General features: G+C 45.4%; 1 protein-coding gene across 1 annotated transcript in view; it reads right to left on the bottom strand.

Moving 5' to 3' along the window:
- Window positions 1–25,250, bottom strand: part of LOC119964719 (testicular spindle-associated protein SHCBP1L-like) — a 222,588-nt gene that overhangs the window by 124,403 nt on the left and 72,935 nt on the right. Inside the window, 1 exon segment of the mRNA XM_038794613.1 lies at window positions 22,777–22,995. Coding sequence (XP_038650541.1) covers window positions 22,777–22,995 — 219 coding nt within the window.

The raw sequence follows: 25,250 nt of genomic DNA, 5'->3' as shown, positions 1-25,250 counted from the left end.
AGTTAACTGATATAGAAATGGTTTCTGTAGAGGAACACAACACTTCTGATGATTTAGAACAGGCCATTTCTAAGAAAGGAAAACTGCCAAAATTTGGTACAAAAGTGATATACTTGCTTGAAGGGTCTAGTCAACGGCAGGATGCAACTGTTATTAGTAGAACAGGGAAGGCCACTGGAAAGTATAAACACTGGTTGAATGTACAGCATTCAGGGGAGGGAGTCAAGACAATGGATTGGGAACACAAAGATCAAAAATTGAAAGGACATCCCACAGCAGAATGAAAAGATCAAGCAGTAGCAGTGGAGAACAAGATAGCAGGCGGGAGAAGGGAGGTAGTTTATCAAGGTCTCGGAACATGAGTAAGACTTTGAATACTAATAGGAGTAGAAGTCCACATGCACGTGAGATTTTGGTGGCTTCCAATAAATTAGATGAAAAAGTTATCAAAGATGCCAAACAGCAAGAACTGCATAGTTGGAGTGAATTTGGGGTATACACGGGAGTACTGGATAAGTGACAAAGAACTCTATCCCACAGATGGATTTTCACGGAAAAGGTTCCTCCGGATGAACTTATAAGGCAAAGGCCAGGCTTATGGCAAGGGGATTTGAAGAAAACTTACAAGATCAGGATTTAAAGGATAATATACCTATTGAATGTCACATTGACAATAAATCCCTGTGTGAAAATGTGCACTCTACAAAAAAGTGTCAATGAAAAAAAGGTTAAGGATAGACATCACAAGTTTGAAGCAGATGTTGGACAGAGTGGAAATAGCAAAAATTAAATGTATCGACAATTGTCAGGTCATTTTACAAAAAGAGGGGCTAGCTCACAGAAACTTTTGGATATTGTTCATGAAGGACGCCTGTTTCTGTGTAATAATAAATACCATTATGCTTTCAACTGTCCAACACATTATGGTAGAGTGTTTGAAGCGACACATGACACCAAAGAGTCAGAAGAGGAAAAAGAATCCAGGGGGGGGCTAGCCCTCCCGAATCTACAATTCTACCACTGGGCGGCAACAGCCGAGCGAGTAAGGGGATGGATCCAGGAGCCAGAAGCCGAGTGGGTGCGTGCGGAGGAGGCCTCCTGCATGGGAACCTCCCTCCGGGCCCTCGCCACGGCAGCACTCCCATCCCCACCCAAAAAACACTCCACCAGCCCAGTGGTGACAGCCACCCTCCAATCCTGGAACCAACTGCGGCAGCAATTTGGCCTGTACAAAATGTCGGACAAGGCTCCCATCTGCAACAACCATAGGTTCAAACCAGCACTGACTGACGCCACCTTCAAAAGGTGGAGGCAGGACGGGGGGACACTGACAGTGAGGGACCTATACACGGACGACAGGATCGCAACACTGGACGAACTGACAGAGAAATTTCAGCTAGCTGGGGGGAACGAGCTACGGTACCTGCAGCTCAAAAACTTCCTACGAAAGGAGACAAGGACGTACTCACAACCGCCACGACTGGAAGACCTACTGGACGCAAGTATCCTAGAGAAAGGGAACTGTAGTGATATGTATGACCGACTGGTAGATAGGGACGACACCGTACTGGACGCAACAAGAAGGAAATGGGAGGACGACCTGGGGATGGAGATAGGGTGGGGACTCTGGAGCGAAGCACTGCATAGGGTCAACTCCACCTCCACGTGCGCAAGGCTCAGCCTGACGCAACTAAAAGTGGTACATAGAGCCCACTTAACGAGAAACCGTATGAGTAGGTTCTTCCCGGAGGTGGAGGACAAATGTGAGCGGTGCCAGAGAGGCCCGGCCAACCACGCCCACATGTTCTGGTCTTGCCCCAGACTTGTGGAGTACTGGACAGCCTTCTTCGAGGCTATGTCCAAAGTGGTGGGGGTGAGAGTGGAGCCATGCCCGATAGTGGCGGTCTTCGGGGTTTTAGACCAGCCAGATCTATTCCTGGGGAGGAGGGCGGACGGCCTTGCCTTTGCCTCCCTGATTGCCCGCCGTAGAATCCTGTTTGGCTGGCGGTCAGCAGCACCACCCAGAGCTGCAGACTGGCTGTCCGACCTCTTGGAATCTCTCCAAATGGAGAAAATCTAATTCGCCATCCGAGGGTCGGACGACGGCTTCCACAGAACGTGGGAGCCATTCATGCAACTGTTCCGGGACCTGTTTGTGGCCAACGTACATGAGGAAGAATAGTCGGGTGGCCAAGAACCATGGGAAAATGGACGGGAATCGGGGGAAGGTAGCCGGGGGGAGGGGGGGGGGCTACGGGCTCGGTATGGGGGTTTGATGGCAAGCCAAGGCCCAAAACCAAACTATAAATAAATGCCTATAAACATGTGCCTCGGCCATATTGGGGAATGTAAAATATGTATGCTGGCTAAAGGGGGCGGCCACAATTATTGTTATGAAGATGCTTACCTGTAAATATTCATGTTAAATATTTGTGTTTTCCTTTTTTTTTTCTCTCTCTCTAATAACTTGTAATTTGTCATATATAAAATATGAAAACTCAATAAAAAAACATTTATAAAAAAAAAAGAAGAGGAAAAAGATAGTGACCAGAAAGAAGGCATTGTCCTATTAACAAGCTGTTTTATGCCGGTAAAGAGGGTGTTGGTTGCAGAATCCTTCAATTGTGCTGTTTTGGACAGGGGCTGCACATCTACTGTGTGTGGAATTGACTGGTTAAAATGTTACCTGGACTCCTTGAATGCTGAAAATCGTAACAAGGTTAAGGAATTTGAAAGATCCACAAGTTTCAGGTTTGGGGATGATAATACTCTGAAGTCGCTGAAAAGAGTGGTGATCCCTTGCAATATTGCCAGAGTGAATAATTTCATTAGCACGGATGTTGTATCAAGTGAGATACCTTTGCTTCTGAGCAGACCGATGAAGAAAGCACACATGAAACTGGATATGGAACAGGATAAGGCAACAGTTTTTGGAAAGATGGTGGATTTCCAATTTACACAGTCGGGACACTATTACAAAGAACAAACAAAGAACAAAGAACAGTAAAGCACAGGAACAGACCCTTCGGCCCTCCAGGCCCATGCCGACCATGATGCCCATCTAAACTAAAATCTTCTACACTTCCTGGGTCCGTATCCCTCTATTCCCATCCTATTCATGGATTTGTCAAGATGCCCCTTAAATGTCACTATTGTCCCTGCTTCCACCACCTCCTCCGGCAGCGAGTTCCAGGCACCCACTGCCCTCTGTGTAAAAAAAAAAAACTTGCCTCGTACATCTCCTCTAAAACTTGCCCTCGCACCTTAAATCTATGCCCCCTAGTAATTGACCCCTCTACCCTGGGGAAAAGCCTCTGACTATCCACTCTGTCTATGCCCCTCATAATTTTGTAGACCTCCATCAGGTCGCCCCTTAACCTCCGTTGTTCCAGTGAGAACAAACCAAGTTTATTCAACCGCTCATCATAGCTAATGCTCTCCATACCAGGCAACATCCTGGTAAATCTCTTCTGCACCCTCTCTAAAGCCTCCACATCCTTCTGGTAGTGTGGAGGCCAGAATTGAACACTATACTCCAAGTGTGGCCTAACTAAGGTTCTATACAGCTGCAACATGACTTGCCAATTCTTATACTCAATGCCCCGGCCAATGAAGGCAAGCATGCCGTATGCCTTCTTGACTACCTTCTCCGCCTGTGTTGCCACTTTTAGTGACCTGTGGACCTGTATACCTAGATCTCTCTGACTTTCAATACTCTTTCTACCATTCACTGTATATTCCCTACCTGTATTAGACCTTCCAAAATGCATTACCTCACATTTGTCCGGATTAAACTCCATCTGCCATCTCTCCGGCCAAGTCTCCAAACGATCTAAATTCGACTGTATCCTCTGACTCCTCATCGTTATCCACAATTCCACCTACCTTTGTGTCGTCTGCAAACTTATTAATCAGACCAGTTACATTTTTCTCCACATCATTTATATATACTACGAACAGCAAAGGTCCCAGCACCGATCCCTGCGTATCACCACTATTCGCACCCCTCCAATTAGAAAAGCACCCTTCCATTGCTACTCTCTGCCTTCTGTGACCTAGCCAGTTCTGTATCCACCGTGCCAGCTCACCCCTGATACTGTGTGACTTCACCTTTTGTACCAGTCTACCATGAGGGACCTTGTCAAAGGCCTTACTGAAGTCCATATAGACAACATCCACTGCCCTACCTGCAACAATCATCTTTGCGACCTCTTCGAAAAACTCTATCAAATTAGTAAGACACGACCTCCCCTTCACAAAACCATGCTGCCTCTCACTAATACGTCCATTTGCTTCCAAATGGGAGTTGATCCTGTCTCGAAGAATTCTCTCCAGTAATTTCCCTACCACTGATGTAAGGCTCACCGGCCTGTAGTTCCCTGGATTATCCTTGCTACGCTTCTTAAACAAAGGGACAACATTGGCTATTCTCCAGTCCTCTGGGACATCACCTGAAGACAGTGAGGATCCAAAGATTTCTGCCAAGGCCTCAGCAATTTCCTCTCTAGCCTCCTTCAGTATTCTGGGGTAGATCCCATCCGGCCCTGGGGACTTATCTACCTTAATATTTTTCAAGACGCCCAACACCTAGTCTTTTTGGATCTCAATGTGACCCAGGCTATCTACACACCCTTCTCCAGACTCAACATCCACCAATTCCTTCTCTTTGGTGAAACCTGATGCAAAGTATTCATTTTGTACCTCACCCATTTCCTCTATCTCCACACATAGATTCCCTTGCCTGTCCTTCAGAGGGCCAACCCTTTCCCTGGCTACCCTCTTGCTTTTTATGTACGTGTAAAAAGCCTTGGGATTTTCCTTAACCCTATTTGCCAATGATTTTTCGTGACCTCTTCTAGCCCTCCTGACTCCTTGCTCAAGTTCCTTCCTACTTTCCTTATATTCCACACTGGCTTCGTCTGTTCCCAGCCTTCTAGCCCTGACAAATGCCTCCTTTTTCTTTTTGACGAGGCCTACAATATCTCTCGTTATCCAAGGTTCCAGAAATTTGCTGTATTTATCCTTCTTCCGCACAGGAACATGCCGGTCCTGAATTCCTTTCAACTTACATTTGAAACCACTTGTCAGATGTTGATTTACCCTCAAACATCCTCCCCCAATCTAGGTTCTTCAGTTCCCGCCTAATAGTTATAATTAGCCATCCCCCAATTTAGCACATCCACCATAGGACCACGCTTATCCTTGTCCACCAGCACTTTAAAACTTATTGAATTGTGGTCACTGTTCCTGAAATGCTCCCCGACTGAAACTTCTACCACCTGGCTGGGCTCATTCCCCAATACCAGGTCCAGTACAGCCCCTTCCCTAGTTGGACTTAAAACATATTGTTTTAAGAAGCCCTCCTGGATGCTCCTTACAAACTCTGCCTCGTCCAAGCCCCTAGCACTAAGTGAGTCCCAGTCAATATTGGGGAAGTTAAAGTCTTCCACCACAACCCTGTCTGTTGTTTTTACTCGTTTCCAAAATCTGTCTACCTATCTCCTCCTCTATATCCCGCTGGCTGTTGGGAGGCCTGTAGTAAATCCCCAGCATTATGGCTGCACCCTTCTTATTCCTGATCTCTACCCATATAGCCTCGCTGCCCTCTGAGGTGTCCTCCCGTAGTGATATTCTACGGGATATTCACAGCTGTGATATTCTCCCTAACCAGTAGCGCAACTCCGCCACCCCTTTTACATCCCCCTCTATCCCACCTGAAACATCTAAATCCTGGAACGTTTAGCTGCCAATCCTGTCTTTCACTCAACCAGGTCTCTGTAATGGCAACAACATCATAGTTCCAAGTACGAATCCAAACTCGAAGTTCATCTGCCTTACCCGTAATACTTCTTGCATTAAAACATATGCACTTCAGGCCACCAGACCCGCTGTTTTCAGCAACATCTCCCTGTCTGCTCTTCCTCAGAGCCATACTGGCACTATTCCCTAGTTCTCCCTCAATGCTTTCACCTTCTGACCTATTGCTCCGGTACCCACACCCCTGCTATACTAGTTTAAACCCACTAGCAAACCTTGCTACCAGAATATTTATGCCTCTCCAGTTTAGATGCAACCCATCCTTCTTATACAGGTCACACCTGCCCCGAAAGAGCTCCCAGTGGTCCAGATAACAGAAACCCTCCCTCCTACACCAGCTTTAGCCATGTGTTTAGCTGCCCTATCTTTCTATTCCTATTGTATTCCATTACTGACAAATAATGTTTCAAGTACAGTTGTTAAGGATGTGTTAATGGCAGTTGAAAATGGGACTTTAGCTGATAAAAAGCTTGTTGTATTACAACTGTATAGGCAATTTGCGCATCCGTCTCCTCGTAGGCTGAAAAATCTATTAAAGGATGCAGGGGTAAGGGATGAAGACTATACAAAGCTAATATAACAGGTTAGTGATCGCTGTGAAGTTTGCAGGAAGTACAGAAGGACACCAGCACGACTGAGAGTAACCCTACCTTTGGCCAGGGATTTTAACAACATAGTGGCCATGGACCTTAAGATCTAGGATAAAGCCAATAAGATATTTATTTTGCCTTTTGTAGATTCAGCAACCAGATTTAGTCAATCAATGATTGTACGAAGTAAATAGTAATTCTGGATCAAATCGTGAAAAAATGGATAGGGACAGGAAGGGGTCCACCAGCAAAATTCCTTACGCACAATGGGGGAGAATTTGCCAATGAGGAGTTTAGGGATGTGTGAGAAAACGTGAATATCACAGTTCTGAATACGGCTGCAGAAAGCCCATTTAGTAATGGCGTATGTGTGAAAGAAACCATGTAGTAATAGATGACATGCTCATGAAAATGTTGGCAGATAGACCAAACTTCAAGCTAAATTCAGCTTTAGCATGGGCGGTACATGCAAAGAATTCATTGCAGATGGTTGGGGGCTATAGTTCCTATCAATTAGTGTTTGGTAGAAATCCTAAAATTCCATCTATTTTGGATGACCAGCCTCCAGTTTGGAAAGGGACTTCAATTAGCTCTGCCTTTGCTGAGCATTTAAATGCATTACATAGCATTAGGAAAGCTTTTTTGGAAGCAGAAGTCTCTAAAAGAATTCGTAGAGCTTTGAGGCGTAATGTATGGCCATCAAATATCGTTTTTCAGCAAGGAGACATAGTATACGAAAAGAGAGACAATTTTAATGAATGGAAAGGCCCAGGAAAGATCATAGGCATAGATGGCAAAACAATTATTTTGCAACATGTCAATCAAATTGTTAGGGTACATTCATCAAGGATAATGAGTACAGATTACAAATTTAGACAGAGCAGACAGACATGACGAGGAACCAGGGTCATTTGATACACACGTTTTGCAGAACTATGAGGACCAGTTAACTGATATAGAAATGGTTTCTGTAGAGGAACACAACACTTCTGATGATTTAGAACAGGCCATTTCTAAGAAAGGAAAACTGCCAAAATTTGGTACAAAAGTGATATACTTGCTTGAAGGGTCTAGTCAACGGCAGGATGCAACTGTTATTAGTAGAACAGGGAAGGCCACTGGAAAGTATAAACACTGGTTGAATGTACAGCATTCAGGGGAGGGAGTCAAGACAATGGATTGGGAACACAAAGATCAAAAATTGAAAGGACATCCCACAGCAGAATGAAAAGATCAAGCAGTAGCAGTGGAGAACAAGATAGCAGGCGGGAGAAGGGAGGTAGTTTATCAAGGTCTCGGAACATGAGTAAGACTTTGAATACTAATAGGAGTAGAAGTCCACATGCACGTGAGATTTTGGTGGCTTCCAATAAATTAGATGAAAAAGTTATCAAAGATGCCAAACAGCAAGAACTGCATAGTTGGAGTGAATTTGGGGTATACACGGGAGTACTGGATAAGTGACAAAGAACTCTATCCCACAGATGGATTTTCACGGAAAAGGTTCCTCCGGATGAACTTATAAGGCAAAGGCCAGGCTTATGGCAAGGGGATTTGAAGAAAACTTACAAGATCAGGATTTAAAGGATAATATACCTATTGAATGTCACATTGACAATAAATCCCTGTGTGAAAATGTGCACTCTACAAAAAAGTGTCAATGAAAAAAAGGTTAAGGATAGACATCACAAGTTTGAAGCAGATGTTGGACAGAGTGGAAATAGCAAAAATTAAATGTATCGACAATTGTCAGGTCATTTTACAAAAAGAGGGGCTAGCTCACAGAAACTTTTGGATATTGTTCATGAAGGACGCCTGTTTCTGTGACTTTTGTTCCAAAATGGGAGAAAAAAAAGGGGGGAATTAAGAGACATTCCAATGAGTTGTCTCATTTATGTTAAGTATCCAATAATTGACACTGATACGTAAAGGGCCTTCAGGTGACCTGTGTGTCAGGTGATGTGATGTTAGAGTTTTGTGCAGAGTCTATTAAAGTAAAATAAAGGTGTTGATGGAAAAGGAGCAGCACCTTTCACTCTTCATACAACAACAGGTAAACGTCTAACGAAAAAGGCCAGTGTGTTTGCACACTTGAGACAGCTAAAAGTGGACGTGGCCATGTGACCGGAACACACTTGAAGCTAGGAGACCAGGTTAGACTGAAGAAGGAATGGGTCGAACAGGTATTCCATTCAGAACTGGACTTTAAAACAGGAGGGGGGCTGGTCATCCTGATTAACAAAAGGGTGGCATTTGAGGTAGGAAAGATAGAGGCAGACCCGAGAGGCAGATTTATTATGGTTAGCGGGAACCTAGAGGGAATGGCAGTGGTGTTGATAAATGTATATGTCCCCAATTGGGATTATGTCGCGTTTGTTAGGATGGTGCTGGGAAAGATCCCGGACCTTGACCCGCACTGGTTGGTTTGGGGGGGGGGAGGGGGGGTGACTTCACCACGGTTCTGGATCAGAGAACGGATTGGTTGAGTTCTAGGTCAGGGAAAGGATCAGCAGTGGCGAAAGAACTGCGGGGGTTTATGCAGCGCATGGGAGGGGTTGATCCGTGGAGATTTGGGAGTCCAAGGAGCAAGAAATATTCATATTACTCTCTTGTGCACAATATTTGCTCCAAAATAGATTTCTTTGTACTGGATAAAACACTGTTGGTGGCGGTGGAGGACACGGCGTACTCAGCAATTGTGGTGTCAGACCACGCGCCACACTGGATAGACCTACGGGCAAGCACAGAAAAAGTCACAGCACCCTCAGTGGAGATTAGATATAGGGCTGTTAGTGGACAACGAGGTCTGTGAGCGAGTGAGGGAGATCATTTGGGGGTACATAAAGAACAACGACACGGGAGAGATCGCATTTGGGTGATGTGGGAGGCATTAAAGGCAGATATTAGAGGGGAATGTATGCCAATTCGGGCCCATAGGGAGAAGACTGAACGGGCGGAGCTGGACAGGTTGGTAGGAGAAATCTTACAGGTGGACAGGAGATATGCGGAATCTCCGGATGAGGAGCTCCTGAAAGAGTGTCAGATACTCCAAATGGAATTTAGGCTCCTTTCCACAGGTAAGGTGGAGGGACAGCTGAGGAGGGTAAAAGGGGCAATATATGAATATGGGGAGAAAGCTTTCAGGATGTTGACACATCAGCTGAGGAAGCAGGAGGCGGCGAGCAAAATGGGGAAAATAAAGGACATGAGGGGGAAGGTAGTGATGGATCTGGGGGCGGTTAATGACGTTTCGTGAATTTTATAGTCGACTGTGTGAGTCGGAATCCCTGTTTAGGTAGGAGGGTATGAATCAATTCCTGGAGAGGCTAGAGCTCCTGAAGATAGATGAGGAACTGGTGGAAGTCCTGTGGGGCCCAATTGGGTTCGGGGAGGTGATAAGACGGATTGGGGGCAATGCAATCAGGTAAGGCCCCAGGACCTGACGGATTGCCAATGGAATTGTATAAAATGTTTTCTGGGTTACTGGGGCCGCTTCTGGTTAAAGCTTTTCATGAGTCCAAGCAGCTGGGAGTGCTTCCCCGATCACTATCAAAGGCATCAATTTCTCTCATCCTGAAGCGAGACAAAGACCCGGAGAGCTGTGGATCGTATAGGTCAATTTCCCTTTTGAATGTAGATGCTAAATTGCTGGCAAAGATCTTGGCCACTCGAATAGAGAACTGTGTCCCAGAGGTAATCAGGGGGATCAGACGGGATTTGTGAAGGGCAGGCACCTGACGTCCAATATTAGACGGCTTCTCATTGTTGTGCATAAACTAGTGGAGGGGCACAAAGTTGAGGTGGTAGTGGCCATGGACGCGGAGAAGGCTTTTGACTAGGTGGAGTGGGAGTACCAATGGGCTATTTTAGGCACATTTGGGTTTGGGTAGGGATTTGTGGATTGGGTCGGGTTGTTATATCAGGCACCGGTGGCAACTGTAAGAACCGACTGAATCCGGTCATAATACTTTGGTATCTGTAGGGAGCCAAGGCAGAGATACCCGCTCTCCCCATTACTGTTTGCCCTGGCCATAGAGCCCTTAGATCACTGAATGCCTGGCGGGGGATAGTGTGTGTGTGTGTTTGTGGGGGGGGGGGGGGGGGGAAGAGGAGAGAGAGAGAGAGAGAGAGAAAAAGAGCACAGTGGTTCTCTCTATGCGGATGATTTGCTGCTCTATGTCACAGACCCGATCGGGGTGGGGGGGGGGGGGGGTAGCCGAAATCATGGAGGTACTAGGAGAATTTTGGCGATTTTCAGGCTAAATCTGGGAAAGAGCGAGATGTTCGTGATCCAGGCACGGGGGCAGAAAAGGAGACTGAAGGAGTTACCTTTTAAAGTGGTTGAGAGGAGTTTTAAATATCTGGGGATTCAAGTGGCTAAGGATTGGGGGCGGCTTCACAAGTTAAATTTGTGCAAAGCCGTCGATCAAATGAAAAGGGACTTCCGCAGATGGGACATGCTCCCGCTGATGCTAGCGGGGAGAGTCCAAACGGTAAAGATGACGGTCCTTTCAAGACTGCTCTTCTTTTTTCAATGTCTCCCGATTTTTGTCCAAAAGGCTTTTTTCAAGAAAATTAACGCAGCGATATCGGGTTCTGTGTGGGCGGGTAAAACCAGAGAGTAAAGAAGGCACTCCTGGAACGGGGTCGCGGTAAGGGGGGCTTGGCCCTCATGAGCTTTATTAACTATTACTGGGTGACCAACATATCGATGGTCAGGAAGTGGATAATGCGGGAGTGGTCGGTTTGGGAGTGAATGGAAGCGGCATCCTGCAAGGGTACGAGTTTGGAGGCTTTACTAACGGCGCCTCTGCCGTTCTCGCTGGCTCGATACTCTACAAGCCCTGTGGTGGTGGCAGCCCTAAGGGTGTGGGGGCAATGGAGGCAGAACATGGGACTGGAGGGGGCGTTAGTGTGGTCACCGATCTGTCACAACCACCGGTTTGCCCCGGTGGGGCTGGATGGGGGCTTTAAGAGATGGCAGCAGGCAGGGATTGAGAGATTTCAGAACCTATTCATCCAGGACGGCTTTCTGACCTTGGAGGCATTAGAGGAGGAGTTCGAGCTGCCGGGTGGGAATGGGTTTCATTCATAGATTTTTTTTTTCATTCGTAGATTTTACAGTGCAGAAGGAGGCCATTCGGCCCATCGAGTCTGCACCGGCTCTTGGAAAGAGCACCCTACCCAAGGTCAATACCACCACCACATCCCCATAACCCCACCCAACACTAAGGGCAATTTTGGACACTAAGGGCAATTTATCATGGCCAATCTACCTAACCTGCACATCTTTGGACTGTGGGAGGAAACCGGAGCACCCAGAGGAAACCCACGCACACACGGGAAGGATGTGCAGATTCTGCACAGACACTGACCCAAGCCGGAATCGAACCTGGGACCCTGGAGCTATGAAGCGATTGTGCTATCCACAATGCTACCGTTTCGGTGCCTTCAGGTGCGGGACTTTGTACGGAGGCAGGTTCCAAGCTTTCCTCGCCTCACCGAGGGGACTACAGGATAAGGTGCTGTCAAAAACAGGGGTTGGAGAGGGGAGGGTTTCGGAGATATAAAAGGGGTTGGAGTAGGAAGGGGCCCCTATCAGGGAGGTGAAGAGGAAGTGGGACGAGGAGCTGGGAGGAGAGCTGGAAATGGAACTGTGGGGAAAAAGCCTTGAAGAAAGACAATTCACCTCGTCGTGTGCCAGACTTAGCTTGATCCAGTTTAAGGTGGTCCACAAGACCATCTTATGTTTTGGGCATGTCCGAAATTGAGGGGATTCTGGCAGGGATTTACAGATGTTATGTCAGAAGTCCTGGCAGGGACGGTAACTCCAAGTCCAGAATTGGCAATATTTGGGGTATCGGAAGAACCAGGGGCTGGGGAAGGGGTGGCCGATGTCCTGGCGTCCTCCTCCTTTGTGGCCCGGAGACCGATTTTGCTGGGATGGAGGGATTCAGAGCCCCTGAAGTCAGGAGTGTGGGTCAGCAATATGGCAGGGTTTCTCAGTCTGGAGAAAAATCAAGTTCGCTTTGAGAGGATCAATTCAGGGGTTCGCCCAGAGATGGCAGCCATTCATCGATTTCTTCAAGGAAAATTGAATGTCAGCAGTAAAGGTGGGGGAGGGGGGAGAAAAGAAAAACAGGAGGCATGGCAATGTTAGATAATAACAGGTTACTTTGTATATGGGTAATTAGGGGATAGGGCAGGGGTAGTAGGGGACGTTGTTTACTGTTTTTTTTAGGTGTTTTGCGTGTGTCGGCCTGTGTGGTTGTTTCAGAAATGTTGATGTTTTAAACTGAAAATTACAAATGCTTCAATAAAATATTTCCTAAAAAAAACAGCTAGAGAAAAGAACTTTGGCCTCGCAGAGGACCCAAGTTCGGGTCCAGGTCAATGTCCATGTAGTGTTTGCACATTCTCCTCGTGTCTGCATGGGTCTCACCCCCACAGCCCAAAAAGATGTGCAGGGTAGGTGGATTGGCCACGCTAAATTGCCCCTTAATAGGGAAAAGAGAATTGGGTACTCTAAATTTATAAAAAAATAAAAAAAAAGAACTTTGCCCTAATCCTGATGAGAGCTAAAGGGGAGATGCAGCAACCAACAGCTGTGAAGGCAGTTCAACTATTTGTTGGATTTTTCAACTACTTAGCCAGTTTCTTTCCCAATTTGGCATCAGAGTGTGAATCTGTACTCGAGGAAGCTCAGTGGTATTGGGGAATAGAACAAGAAGTAGCTTTAACTCGCATCAAATGCTTGTGCCAATCAATCAATTAATGCCACTGCTGAGCTACTAATGATGTCAACGATGAAGTCACCCTGCAGTATGATGCCAGAAAAACAGGTCTTGGAGCAACACTTATGAAACAAGGACATCCAATTGCATTTTCATAGTGTTAACGCAAACTGAATGAAGTTACACACAGATGGATAAAGAGTGCCTTGCAATTGTCTTTGCTTGAGAGCATTTCAATCAGTATCTGTTTGGAAATGGTGGCAGAGTATGAACACAATCCACTCAAAGCATATTTTTTCAAACCGCATTTAAGGTCAAAGCGTTTGCAAAGGATGTTACTGCTGACACACTGTTAAGAGTGCTAAACATCCTTTGAAGAAAGTTGATGATGCGCATGGTCATGGATTTGCCCAGCAATAACAGGTCTGCTCAGTCCAGTAACAAGTGTCCTGGGTTTGTCCAGCAACAGGTAGAAATCTGCCTGGCGCCAGCATTCAAAAAGCATAATGAGATATGATTTTAAAAGTAATGAGATGCAGGTATATAGACAAATGATGTATCGTTGCTAGTATCCTCAGAAGCAGGTTAGTAGTTTCCAGTCTGTGAGGCCAGTCTCCAATTTAACAGCCAGAAGCCTGAGCGAGCACCTTAGCCTTAGAGCCAAGGTCATGCAGAAACCTTTGTTAAGGCAGTTTAAATATCTATCTTCACTGGACCAGGAAAATACATTTCCCAGACTTTACTTTCCGCATTGTTCTGTGTGGTAACTATAAGCTGGATTTGACTGATAGATTTATTAATTTGGATGTTGTTAGGGAAAGGGGAAGACTGAAGGGGTTCAGGGACTGTAGATATATTTTGGAACAAGGAATGTGCTCTACATAACCTGTGTGTGTTTAGTGATTCATATACTTTAAAACAAAAATTTAGAGTACCCAATTATTATTTCCTTTTTTACAATTAAGGGGCAATTTAGCATGGCCAATCCACCTAATTGCACATCTTTGGGTTGAGAGGGTGAAACCCATGCAGACACGGGGAGAATGTGGAAACTCCACACGGACAGTGACCCAGGGCCGGGATTCGAACCCGGGTCCTCAGTGCCGTAGTCCCAATGCTAACCACTGCGTCACGTGCCGCCCTAGTGATTCATACACTTAATGGGCTTGGAGTACAGCAGTCCTGTTTACATCTATTTGTCTTTACTTTAATTTAATCATTAGTCTTTAATAATTGTGACTGGGCTGGTTATTCTGACTGGGCTAGTTATTCTCACTGGGGCTTTTCACTCCTCACACCATTCAAAAAAAAAGTACACACGCTCATGAACCGGTGTCTCAAGTTGGGATACCCTTGAAAATACCATCAGCATAGTTAATGACACTTGTATAGCGTGTGAAATCATAAGAGATTCAATGAGAAGAAACAGCACAACATGCTCTGGAAATCATCAACCCAACAGAAATATCAAATCTGGCGGATGAGTGTCTTGCTCAGATGAAACAAACTACACAACTTGTGTAGTGCTGTACCAAATTATGATGGAAGGATGGCTTGAAACCATCAAGGACACATCTGGTGCTATGAGAGGTTTTGGGCATGTAGAGATGAAGTAATCACCTAAGATAACATTAAATGAACTAGGGTAATTATCCCTAAAGAGAGGAAAGAAGAGATGTTGAAGTGTTTCATGCAAGCCATCAAGGAATTAAGTCTAGTCTGAGGAAGGCAAGAGAGGTTATTTCCTGCCCAAACATGAACAATGGGTTCATGGGCCACATTGACTGGTGCAGTGCTTGTAATGAACATCCAGTTGAAGTGCTGCTTATGATTCATGTCACCACAGACAGGCCATGGATGAAGTTTGGACATTCGTTGGAGCTAATTTACTCATCACAGTCGACTTCCCTTCATGCTATTGGGAGTTAGACCAGCTGATGTCAACCAGTAAGATTGTAGAATGACTACAAACCATTGCCACTTTGTCCATAATCAAATGGTTAGAGGCAGCAATGAAAGTCAAAGAGATCATTTAAAAATCGGTGAGATACAGCATAATGGTGCACAAGACAATCTTATTTTAGTGGAGAAACCCACTTATTGAAATCATGGCAAATAGTCTGCGACTAATGTGACACCACACCCCAATACCTAGAAACTATCTTCCACAAGCCAGAAGTAGCAACATGAGTGAAACACAAGATAAAAAAGTGAAACAACAGAAAATCAAATTTCAGTTTGTTAAATTTGTCCACCAAATCGTCAAAACTGGCAGTTGGAGTGTTAGTAGTCATAGTGGAAATATTCAACTCACTCAACAAAAGTCAGCCCAATTAACAACTTGGGTCCTGAGTGGAGAGGTTGCCACCTCAGTTGTACACGGTGAAAGTGAACGACCAGATCAATTATTGCAACCGCAGCCATGGTAGCACTGTTGCTTCACAATGCCAGGGACCCGGGTTCGATTCCCTACTTGGGTCACTGTCTGTGCGGAGTCGGTACGTTTCCCTGTGTCTGCGTGGGTTTCCTCTGGGTGCACCGGTTTCCTCCCACAATCCAAAGATGTGCAAGTTAGGTGAATTGATCACGCTAAATTGCCCGTGTCCAAACGTTAGGTGGGGTTGCTGGGTTACAGGGATAGGGTGGAGGTGTGGGTTTTGGTAGGGTGCTCTTTCAAAGAGCCAGTGCAGACTCGATGGGCCGAATGGCCTCCTTCTGCACTGTAAATTGTATGATTCTATGCTCAACTAGAGAAGTGGCTCCTGCTCAGCAGAAAGCTGATGAGGCAGATATTTCACCGAGCAATGAGCTGAATGACCCATTATCACAGTGGGGTACCTGTTGGGTCACAGGTTGATTGACACCTCCAAGTGGTTATAAAGTCTTTGAAGTGAACCGATGCAGGAAGTTGGAAGGTAGTAAAACAGGGACAGAAGCAAAAGGTAATAAGGGGGAAAGTGTAAGGCAGAGAAGCCATAGTCAAAAATCAAAAAGGGCGACAGTACAAGGTACAGTGACTGAGGGGAGCTCAGTGAATAGGCCCAGTAATATTAAAAGGAATAAAACGGGAAGTAAAAACATTAATGGTAAGCGACGCGGCAGGTTGTTACATGAAGATGTGGGTTCAACGACAAGGAAAATTATGAGAAAAGTTAAGAGGAAATATAACTTAGGAGAGGTTACTGATCGAGATGTTAAGATTCAAAACAGAGGTAAAAAAGCCAACATAAGTGTACTTTACCTGAATGCTCGTAGTATTTGGAATAAGGTAAATGAGTTGATGGTCACGACTGGGAGTTAAATATCCGAGGGTATCAAACTATTCGGAAGGACAGAGTGGATGGTAAGGGAGGTGGTGTAGCTCTGTTATTTAAGGATGACATCCGGGCAATAGTAAGGGATGACATCGGTGCTATGGAGGATAAGGTTGAATCCATTTGGGTGGAAATCAGGAACAGTAAGGCGAAAAAGTCACTGATAGGAGTAGTCTATAGGCCACCAAATAGTAACATTATGGTGGGGCAGGCAATAAACAAAGAAATAACGGATGCATGTAGAAATGGTACAGCAGTTATCATGGGGGATTTTAATCTACATGTCGATTGGTTTAACCAGGTCGGTCAAGGCAGCCTTGAGGAGGAGTTTATAGAATGTATCCGCGATAGTTTCCTAGAACAGTATGTAATGGAACCTACGAGAGAACAAGCGGTGTTAGATCTTGTCCTGTGTAATGAGACAGGATTGATTCATGATCTCATAGTGAGGGATCCTCTCAGAAGGAGCGATCACAATATGGTGGAATTTAAAATACAGATGGAAGGTGAGAAGGTAAAATCAAATACTCGTGTTTTGTGCTTAAACAAAGGAGATTACAATGGGATGAAAGAAGAACTAGCTAAGGTAGACTGGGAGCAAAGACTTTATGGTGGAACAGTTGAGGAACAGTGGAGAACCTTCCAAGCGATTTTTCACAGTGCTCAGCAAAAGTTTATACCAACAAAAAGGAAGGACGGTAGAAAGAGGGAAAATCAATCGTGGATATCTAAGGAAATAAGGGACAGTATCAAATTGAAGGAAAAAGCAGAAAAAGTGGCAAAGATTAGTGGGAGACTAGAGGACTGGGAAATCTTTAGGGAGCAACAGAAAGCTACTAAAAAAAGCTATAAAGAAGAGTAAGATAGATTGAGAGTAAACTTGCTCAGAATATAAAAACAGTAAAAGTTTCTACAAATATATAAAACAAAAAAGTGGCGAAGGTAAATATTGGTCCTTTAGAGGATGAGAAGGGAGTTTTAATAATGGGAGATGAGGAAATGGTTGAGGAACTGAACAGGTTTTTTGGGTTGGTCTTCACAGGAAGACACAAATAACATGCCAGTGACTGATAGAAATGAGGCTATGACAGGTGAGGACCTTGAGAGGATTGTTATCACCAAGGAGGTAGTTATGGGCAAGCTAATGGGGCTAAAGGTAGACAAGTCTCCTGGCCCTGATGGAATGCATCCCAGAGTGCTAAAAAAGATGGCTAGAGAAATTGCAAATGCACTAATGATAATTTACCAAAATTCACTAGACTCTGTGGTGGTCCTGTAGCCACCTAAGATGGACACTGGGCTAACAAAATGGAGAACTGCTAAGGCTGTAGGGAGAAAACAGTCTTAGCCAGGACAAGCAGTTTGCAAAGGCTAATTAGCATTCTGCACGTAACGAAACTAGTTTATGGCCAGGTGCAAGATCTCAACCAAAGGTGTAAATAGCAAAACGCTTTGCATAGTAATGAGGCAATCCAGATCTGGGCACACACAATAGCAACATTTGGGTTTGAATGGATACTTTGAGTGGACGCCCAGACGAAACGGCACCAGAAGTATCCATCACAAAAGACCCTAGAGACCGCCCCACCCATCGAGAAGAGACCCTCAGATTGGGGGATTTGTAAGATATCGATTGGGAAATGACCCAATCGATACATGGCAGGTAGAGGCCCGCCCCGAAGAGGCACGGACATTGGGGGACCTATAAAGGTAGACCCCGCACATGGTTCTGTCTGTTTTTGTGCTCCGGCTTGGACTGCTGTTTTGACTCTGGCCCCGATCTGCTGTTGCATCCTGACTCCGACTCCAGCCTCCAGATCCTGTCTTCCATCACCAGCCGTTGAGCACCAGCCATCGTTCAGTAAGTGCCAAAACGACGCTCGCTACGTGAACCCGGCATTGCTTATACATTATCCGACTATTAGAGGACAGAAGGTGCAGCCCAGAAAGGAACAAAGGCCTTGTCCCCTGACCTTGCTGGTTCCTACTTAGATAAGTATTTAGTCGTTTAATAGTAGAAATAAGTATTAGTCTTTAGCGTATGCATGCGTATTTATTATATTTGTATAATAAATATCAATCGTTTGAACTTACTAATCAGTGTATAGTTTTATTACTTTGAACCTGACCTTGAAATACTTGTGAGGTGTCTAAATACGGCACCTGGCGACTCCGAGCTGAAAATACACACACAGAGCTGTAGCAGTGTTAAGCACACGGCCTTTAAACGGAGGCGTGTTAATACACTCCAATAAACGCGTAATACACTCAAGTAAAACATGCAACAGTCCCGGCGGATTGGAAATGAGCAAACGTGACACCACTGTTTAAAAAAGGAGGTGGGCAGAGAGCGGGTAATTATAGGCCAGTGAGCTTAACTTCGGTAGTAAGGAAGATGCTGGAATCTATCATCAAGGAAGAAATAGCGAGGCATCTGGATAGAAATTGTCCCATTGGGCAGACACAGCATGGGTTCAAAAAGGGCAGGTCGTGCCTAACTAATTTAGTGGAATTTTTAAACGATATTACCAGTGCGGTAGATAACGGGGAGCCAATGGATGTGGTATATCTGGATTTCCAGAAAGCCTTTGACAAGGTGCCACACAGAAGGTTGATGCATAAGATAAAGATGCATGGCATTAAGGGTAAAGTAGTAGCATGGATAAAGGATTCGCTAATTAACAGAAAACAAAGACTGGAGATTAATGGGTGTTTCTCTGGTTGGCAATCAGTAGCTAGTGGTGTCCCTCAGGGATCAGTGTTGGGCCCACAATTGTTCACAATTTACATAGATGATTTGGAGTTGGGGACCAAGGGCAATGTGTCCAGGTTTGCAGACGACACTAAGATCAGTGGTAAAGTGAAAAGTGCAGAGGATACTGGAAGTCTGCTGAGGGATTTGGATAGGTTAAGTGAATGGGCTAGGGTCTGGCAGATGGAATACAATGTTGACAAATGTGAGATTATTCATTTTAGTAGGAATAACAGCAAACGGGATTATTATTTAAATGATAAAATATTAAAACATGCTGCTGTGCAGAGAGACCTGGGTGTGCTGGTGCATGAGTCGCAAAGTTGGTTTACAGCTGCAACAGGTGATTAAGAAGGCAAATGGAATTTTTGTCCTTCATTGCTAGAGGGATGGAGTTTAAGATTAGGGAGGTTATGCTGCAATTGTATAAGGTGTTAGTGAAGCTGCACCTGGAGTATTGTGTTCAGTTTTGGTCTCCTTACTTGAGAAAGGACGTACTGGCACTGGAGGGTGTGCAGAGGAGATTCACTAGATTAATCCCAGAGCTGAAGGGGTTGGATTACGAGGAGAGGTTGAGTAGACTGGGACTGTACTCGTTGGAATTTAGAAGGATGAGGGGGGATCTAATAGAAACATATAAAATTATGAAAGGAATAGATAGGATAGATGCGGGCAGGTTGTTTCCACTGGCGAGTGAAAGCAGAACTAGGGGGCATAGCCTCAAAATAAGGGGAAGTAGATTTAGGACTGTGTTTAGGAGGAACTTCTTCACCCAAAGGGTTGTGAATCAATGGAATTCATTGCCCAGTGAAGCAGTAGAGGCTCCTTCATTAAATGTTTTTAAAATAAAGATAGATAGTTTTTGAAGAATAAAGGGATTAAGGGTTATGGTGTTCAGGCTGGAAAGTGGAGCTGAGTCCACAAAAGATCAGCCATGATCTCATTGAATGGCGGAGCAGGCTCGAGGGGCCAGATGGCCTACTCCTGCTCCTAGTTCTTATGTAAGTGGGACTATGAATACAAATGCTTGTTTTTAGAAGGTAAGTTAAATGTAGTGAATCATAGAATCATTATTACACAGAACACAACAGCGCAGTACAGGCCCTTCGGCCCTCGATGTTGCGCCGACCCGTGAAACCATCTGAAGCCTATCTGATCTACACTATTCCATTTTCATCCATATGTCTATCCAGTGACCACTTAAATGCCCTTAAATTTGGCGAGTCTACTACTGTTGCAGGCAGGGCATTCCACACCCCTACTACTCTCCGAGTAAAGAAACTGCCTCTGACATCTGTCCTAGATCTACCACCCCTCAATTTAAAGCTATGTCCCCTTGTGTTGGTCATCACCATCCGAGGAAAAAGACTCTCACTGTCCACCCTATCTAACCCTCTGACTATCTTATATGTCTCTATTAAGTCACCTCTCAGCCTTCTCCTCTCTAATGAAAACAACCTCAAGTTCCTGAGCCTTTCCTCGCAAGACCTTCCCTCCATACCAGGCAACATCCTAGTAAATCTCCACTGAACCCTTTCCGAAGCTTCCACATCCTTCCTATAATGTGGTGACCAGAACTGCACGCAGTACTCCAGGTGCGGCCGCACCAGAGTTTTGTACAGCTGCAGCATGACCTCGTGGCTCCGAAACTCAATCCCCCTACTGATAAAGGCTAGCACACCATATGCCTTCTTAACAGCCCTATTAACCTGGGTGGCAACTTTCAGGGATTTATGTACCTGGATGCCGAGATCTCTCTCTTCATCTACACTACCAAGAATCTTGCCATTAGCCCAGTACTCTGCATTCCTGTTACTCCTTCCAAAGTGAACCACCTCACACTTTTCCGCATTAAACTCCATCTACCACCTCTCAGCCCAGCTCTGCAGCTTATCTATGTCCCTCTGTAACCTATAACATCCTTCAGCACTATCCACAACTCCACCGACCTTTGTGTCATCTGCAAATTTACTAAACCATCCTTCTACACCCTCTTCCAGGTCATTTATAAAAATTAGAAACAGCAGTGGCCCCAAAACAGATCCTTGCGGTACACCAGAAGAAGGCCATTCGTACCATCGAGTCTGAACAGCCCCTCCGCAAGAGCATCCTACCTAGGCCCACGTCCCCACCCTACCCCCTTAACCCAATAACCCCACCTAACCTTTGTTTTTAACAGTGTTGGAGCATTGAGGTGGACCTTTCCCACAGCCTCCCTCTGTACCCTGGAACCTTGCAGTTGCCTCCAAACTCCTACTCCCTTTTCATCCTAGTAAGAAGTCTTACAACACCAGGTTAAAGTCCAACAGGTTTGATTCAAACACAAGCTTTCGGAGCGCAGCTCCTTCCTCAGGTGAAGGAGCTGCGCTCCGAAAGCTTGTGTTTGAATCAAACCTGTTGGACTTTAACCTGGTGTTGTAAGACTTGTTACTGTGCTCACCCCAGTCCAACACCGGCATCTCCACACCATTTCATCCTGTCACCTTCCAGAAACTATTATTTAAAAAAAAATTAAAGTACCCAATTCTTTTTTTTAACCCCAATTAAGGGGCAATTTAGTGTGGCCAATCCACCTACCCCGCACATCTTTGCGCTGTGGGGGGGGGGGGGGGGGGGGGGGGGGGAGGCCCACGCAGAAAGGGGGAGAATGTGCAAACTCCACACGGACAATGACCCGGGGCTGGGATCGAACCCGGGTCCTTGGTGCTGTGAGGCAGCAGTGCTAACCACTGCGCCACCATGCCGCCCCTGCCCCCCAGAAACTAAAACCCAACTATTCAGGACATTTTTCCTGGGTCAGGTTTGTGGAGGCCAGGAATTCTCTTGACTTTGCACTCTTGACCTTATTGCCTGTTGATGCTTCATTCGGAGCAGTTTTTCCTCAGCAGTATGTCAGTTGTGGTTTGCCATTGCTTTCCACTCTCATGGGCAGGGCAAGGAGGCAGATCCCAGGTCAACCTTAGCCAAAGCAAGAATCAAGCCTATGCTGTTCGTATTATTCTGAACGACATGCTATCCATCTAGCCAACAATTTAGTTTTTCCATTACTAATAGATTGAACAGATTAAAGTTAACTATATAACTAGTGTAATGATGCATTTATATTTAAAAAATATTTTAAACAGATAACAGCTAAAAGTTAGCGCTGTATTAAAAGTAAAAGTTTAAACATGTCACTGTTGCCTATATCCACCATTTCAAATTTTCAGTTCAAGTTTCCAAACTCGTATTTCAAAACTGAGTGAAGTGCCCACTTTGTAAGTAAGATAAATTATTGTAGGGTTGTATATTACAATTGAATGCTGAGTTTCCAATCTTGTTTGTGTTGTCAGGAAGACATGAAAGATGAAACTGCAGGGTTTCCCCAAGCAGCTGTCATGTTTTCAAGAGTAAAATTGTCAGAGTTGAAATAAGATCGTCTGATTTCAATCCATTTAGGTAAATAAATGTGACCAGTAAGGAAAGGTCTAAGGATGGGAAGAAAGTAAATGTGATGGGAGATAAATCTTCAGCATGACATAATTTAGCATTAAATTTTACATAATGAAGATCCATTTTGATGCCATTACCTAAGACGCAAATCCTCCCAGATTTTTAACAATCCGCAAATCATTAGGATTTCATAATATTTTTTCCAGCATTCCACTGCTTCAGCTGCTGATGGATCTTCTCTTATATTGCTTTGGTATTCTATCAGCTCCACACGTTTATTTCTATATTTTTCCAATGTTCTTTTGAAACGTTGGCCCACTGGGCCCGGTATTGTTCCGTCTTGAATATCATAAAATCTGAGAAATGTTTTAAAAAAAAGTGAGCAAGTGAATAAAAGAATAAAAAATACTTAAACTATTACAACACTTTAACAATGGCTTGGCAAACTCCTTACCCAACTATAAAAAGCATTTCCCTTTCTATGTTAGTTACAGTTTGATCAAATCTCCTTGATCTTCTGAAAAGCTGATAACAATGTTATATGGTTTTAATGTTGTAACATTAAAAATTTAAATGGACTTCCGGTGGAAACATGTAGGTGGAGCTCGCATGTTGGGTGGCTCCTTGCTAGAGCTTTCGCTTTTTTCCCTTTTCACCCGGATTTGGGGGGAAAATGTAACATGATTGATCTCAACTAAAGGATGTCAAAAACCCAGTGAAACAATACGGGATGAAAAGGTGTGAGCGAAGGTCAGCCTGAGAGCTCGAGTTCGGTGCGGAGCTCTGTGGGAGGAAAGACGGCAAGAGCAAGCTCACTGGGTGGGGCTCCACCCATTATGGCGGATAAGTTGGCCGAGGTGATAGCAGTTGAAATAGAGTGGCAGTTCAGCAAGCATTGAGCGGCAGAAGATGATGATGGCTTAGCTTAAGAGGTTGGTGGACGATACACTCGCCCCAATAAAGGAGTCGCTTGGAAAGATGTCAACGGCAGTGCAGGAGCAAGGAGGTGTTGAAGGGTGTGGAGGTAGCACTCTCACAGCAAACAACCAGTTCACCTTGATAGGTGAGAAGTTGCAGAGGGTGGAGGAAAGCAACAGAAGGCTCAAAGCCAAAGTGGAGGAGAACATGTCATGGCTGCAGAATTTGTGGATTGAGATTTCCCGAGGGGCTGGAGGGCCAAGAGGCCGACGGAGTACTTTCCGACAAATTGTTGAGGGAGGAGGATGCCTCCCTCTTTGTGCTAGATAAAGCTCATCAGTTGCTCCGGCTGAAGACAAAGGCGAATGAACCGCAAGAGCTGTGATAGTCTGCTTTCACAGCTACCAGGTGAAGGAGAAGATGCTGAAATAGCTGAAGAAAAATTGAGGAGAGTTGGGAAGGCAGTGGTATTTGTATATGCCAAGACTTCACGGTGAAGCTGGCAGGACGGCCGGCGGCCTTCAACAGGGCAAAGACAGCGTTGTACAAGAGTAATGTGCAGGTTGGGGCGGTCCACCCAGCAAAGTTGAGTATTAAGCATAACTCCAAGGACTATTACTTTGAGACAGCAGAGGAGGCCAAGGCATTTGTGGAAGCTGAAGGACTGGGTCTGATATAAATGTTTGGACTTTGCTTGTCTTCATGTTATGGTTGGGAGAAGATAGTTTCAGGACATGACATTGGGGTAATATGTTGGGATTTGTCTCCCTTGGTTTTGGGTCTATTATATTATGTTGGGAGGAATTGGGTGTGGGGGGGCCTTTGTTTTGGTTTTTCCAATGTTGGGCATTTGGGGGGGGGGGCGCTCTGGCAGGGGGGTCACCTCGCTCACAAACGTACATTGGCTCGTGAATGGGAGCAAGTGGGGTGAGGAGCCACTCCCTTCAGAGCCTGTGTGGACAGGTTTTGATGGGCCTGTGAGGTATGAATGATGGGGGGGGGGGGGGGGGGGTATGCAGAGAGAAGATGCTTCAAGAGCAAGTGTTTGGGGGATTTCTGGGAAGGGGAGCTGGTTGACGGTGACAAGGGGCAGGATTGGGTTCTGCTTGCTGGGCGGGGACTGATGGCAGTGGAGGTGTGAGAGACCCCCATTCCGAAAGGTACCGTGGAATGTACAGGGTTGGGTGGACCGGTGAAGTGAGAGAGTTTTCTCGTATTTGAAGAGTTTGAGATCTGACATGGTGCTGTTGCAGGAGACGCACTTGAAGGTGAAGTACTAGGTGAAGCTGCAGAAGGTCTGGGTGAGAAAGGTATTCCACTCGGGCTTCGATAGCAGGGCCCGGGGGTTGGCGATACTTGTGGGTATGAGATGAGATTTCAGATGGAGAAGGTGGTGGCGGATCAGGGGGACAGGTACGTTATAGTAACAGTTGCTTTGAAGGGAAGGTTGGTTGTGTTGGTTAGCGTGTATGCCTCGAATTGGGATGATGCAGTGTTTAAGAAGAGGATGTTGGCTGGCATACCAAATTTGGAAATGCATCAGTTAATTCTAGGGAGGGGGGGGAATTAAATACAGTGCTGAACTGAATTCAAAGATGGATCAGTCAAGGCCACGCTCGCTGACCCCCTTGGGGGAGGGGGCGAAGATGTTGGCTGGGTTTATGGAGATTGGGGGGGGGGGGGGGGGGGAAAG

The sequence above is a fragment of the Scyliorhinus canicula genome, chromosome 4, assembly GCF_902713615.1.
Source record: "Scyliorhinus canicula chromosome 4, sScyCan1.1, whole genome shotgun sequence".
Lineage (NCBI taxonomy): Eukaryota > Metazoa > Chordata > Chondrichthyes > Carcharhiniformes > Scyliorhinidae > Scyliorhinus > Scyliorhinus canicula.
Note: the sequence above shows the minus strand (reverse complement) of the source record. Positions and strands in the feature narration are given on the sequence as shown.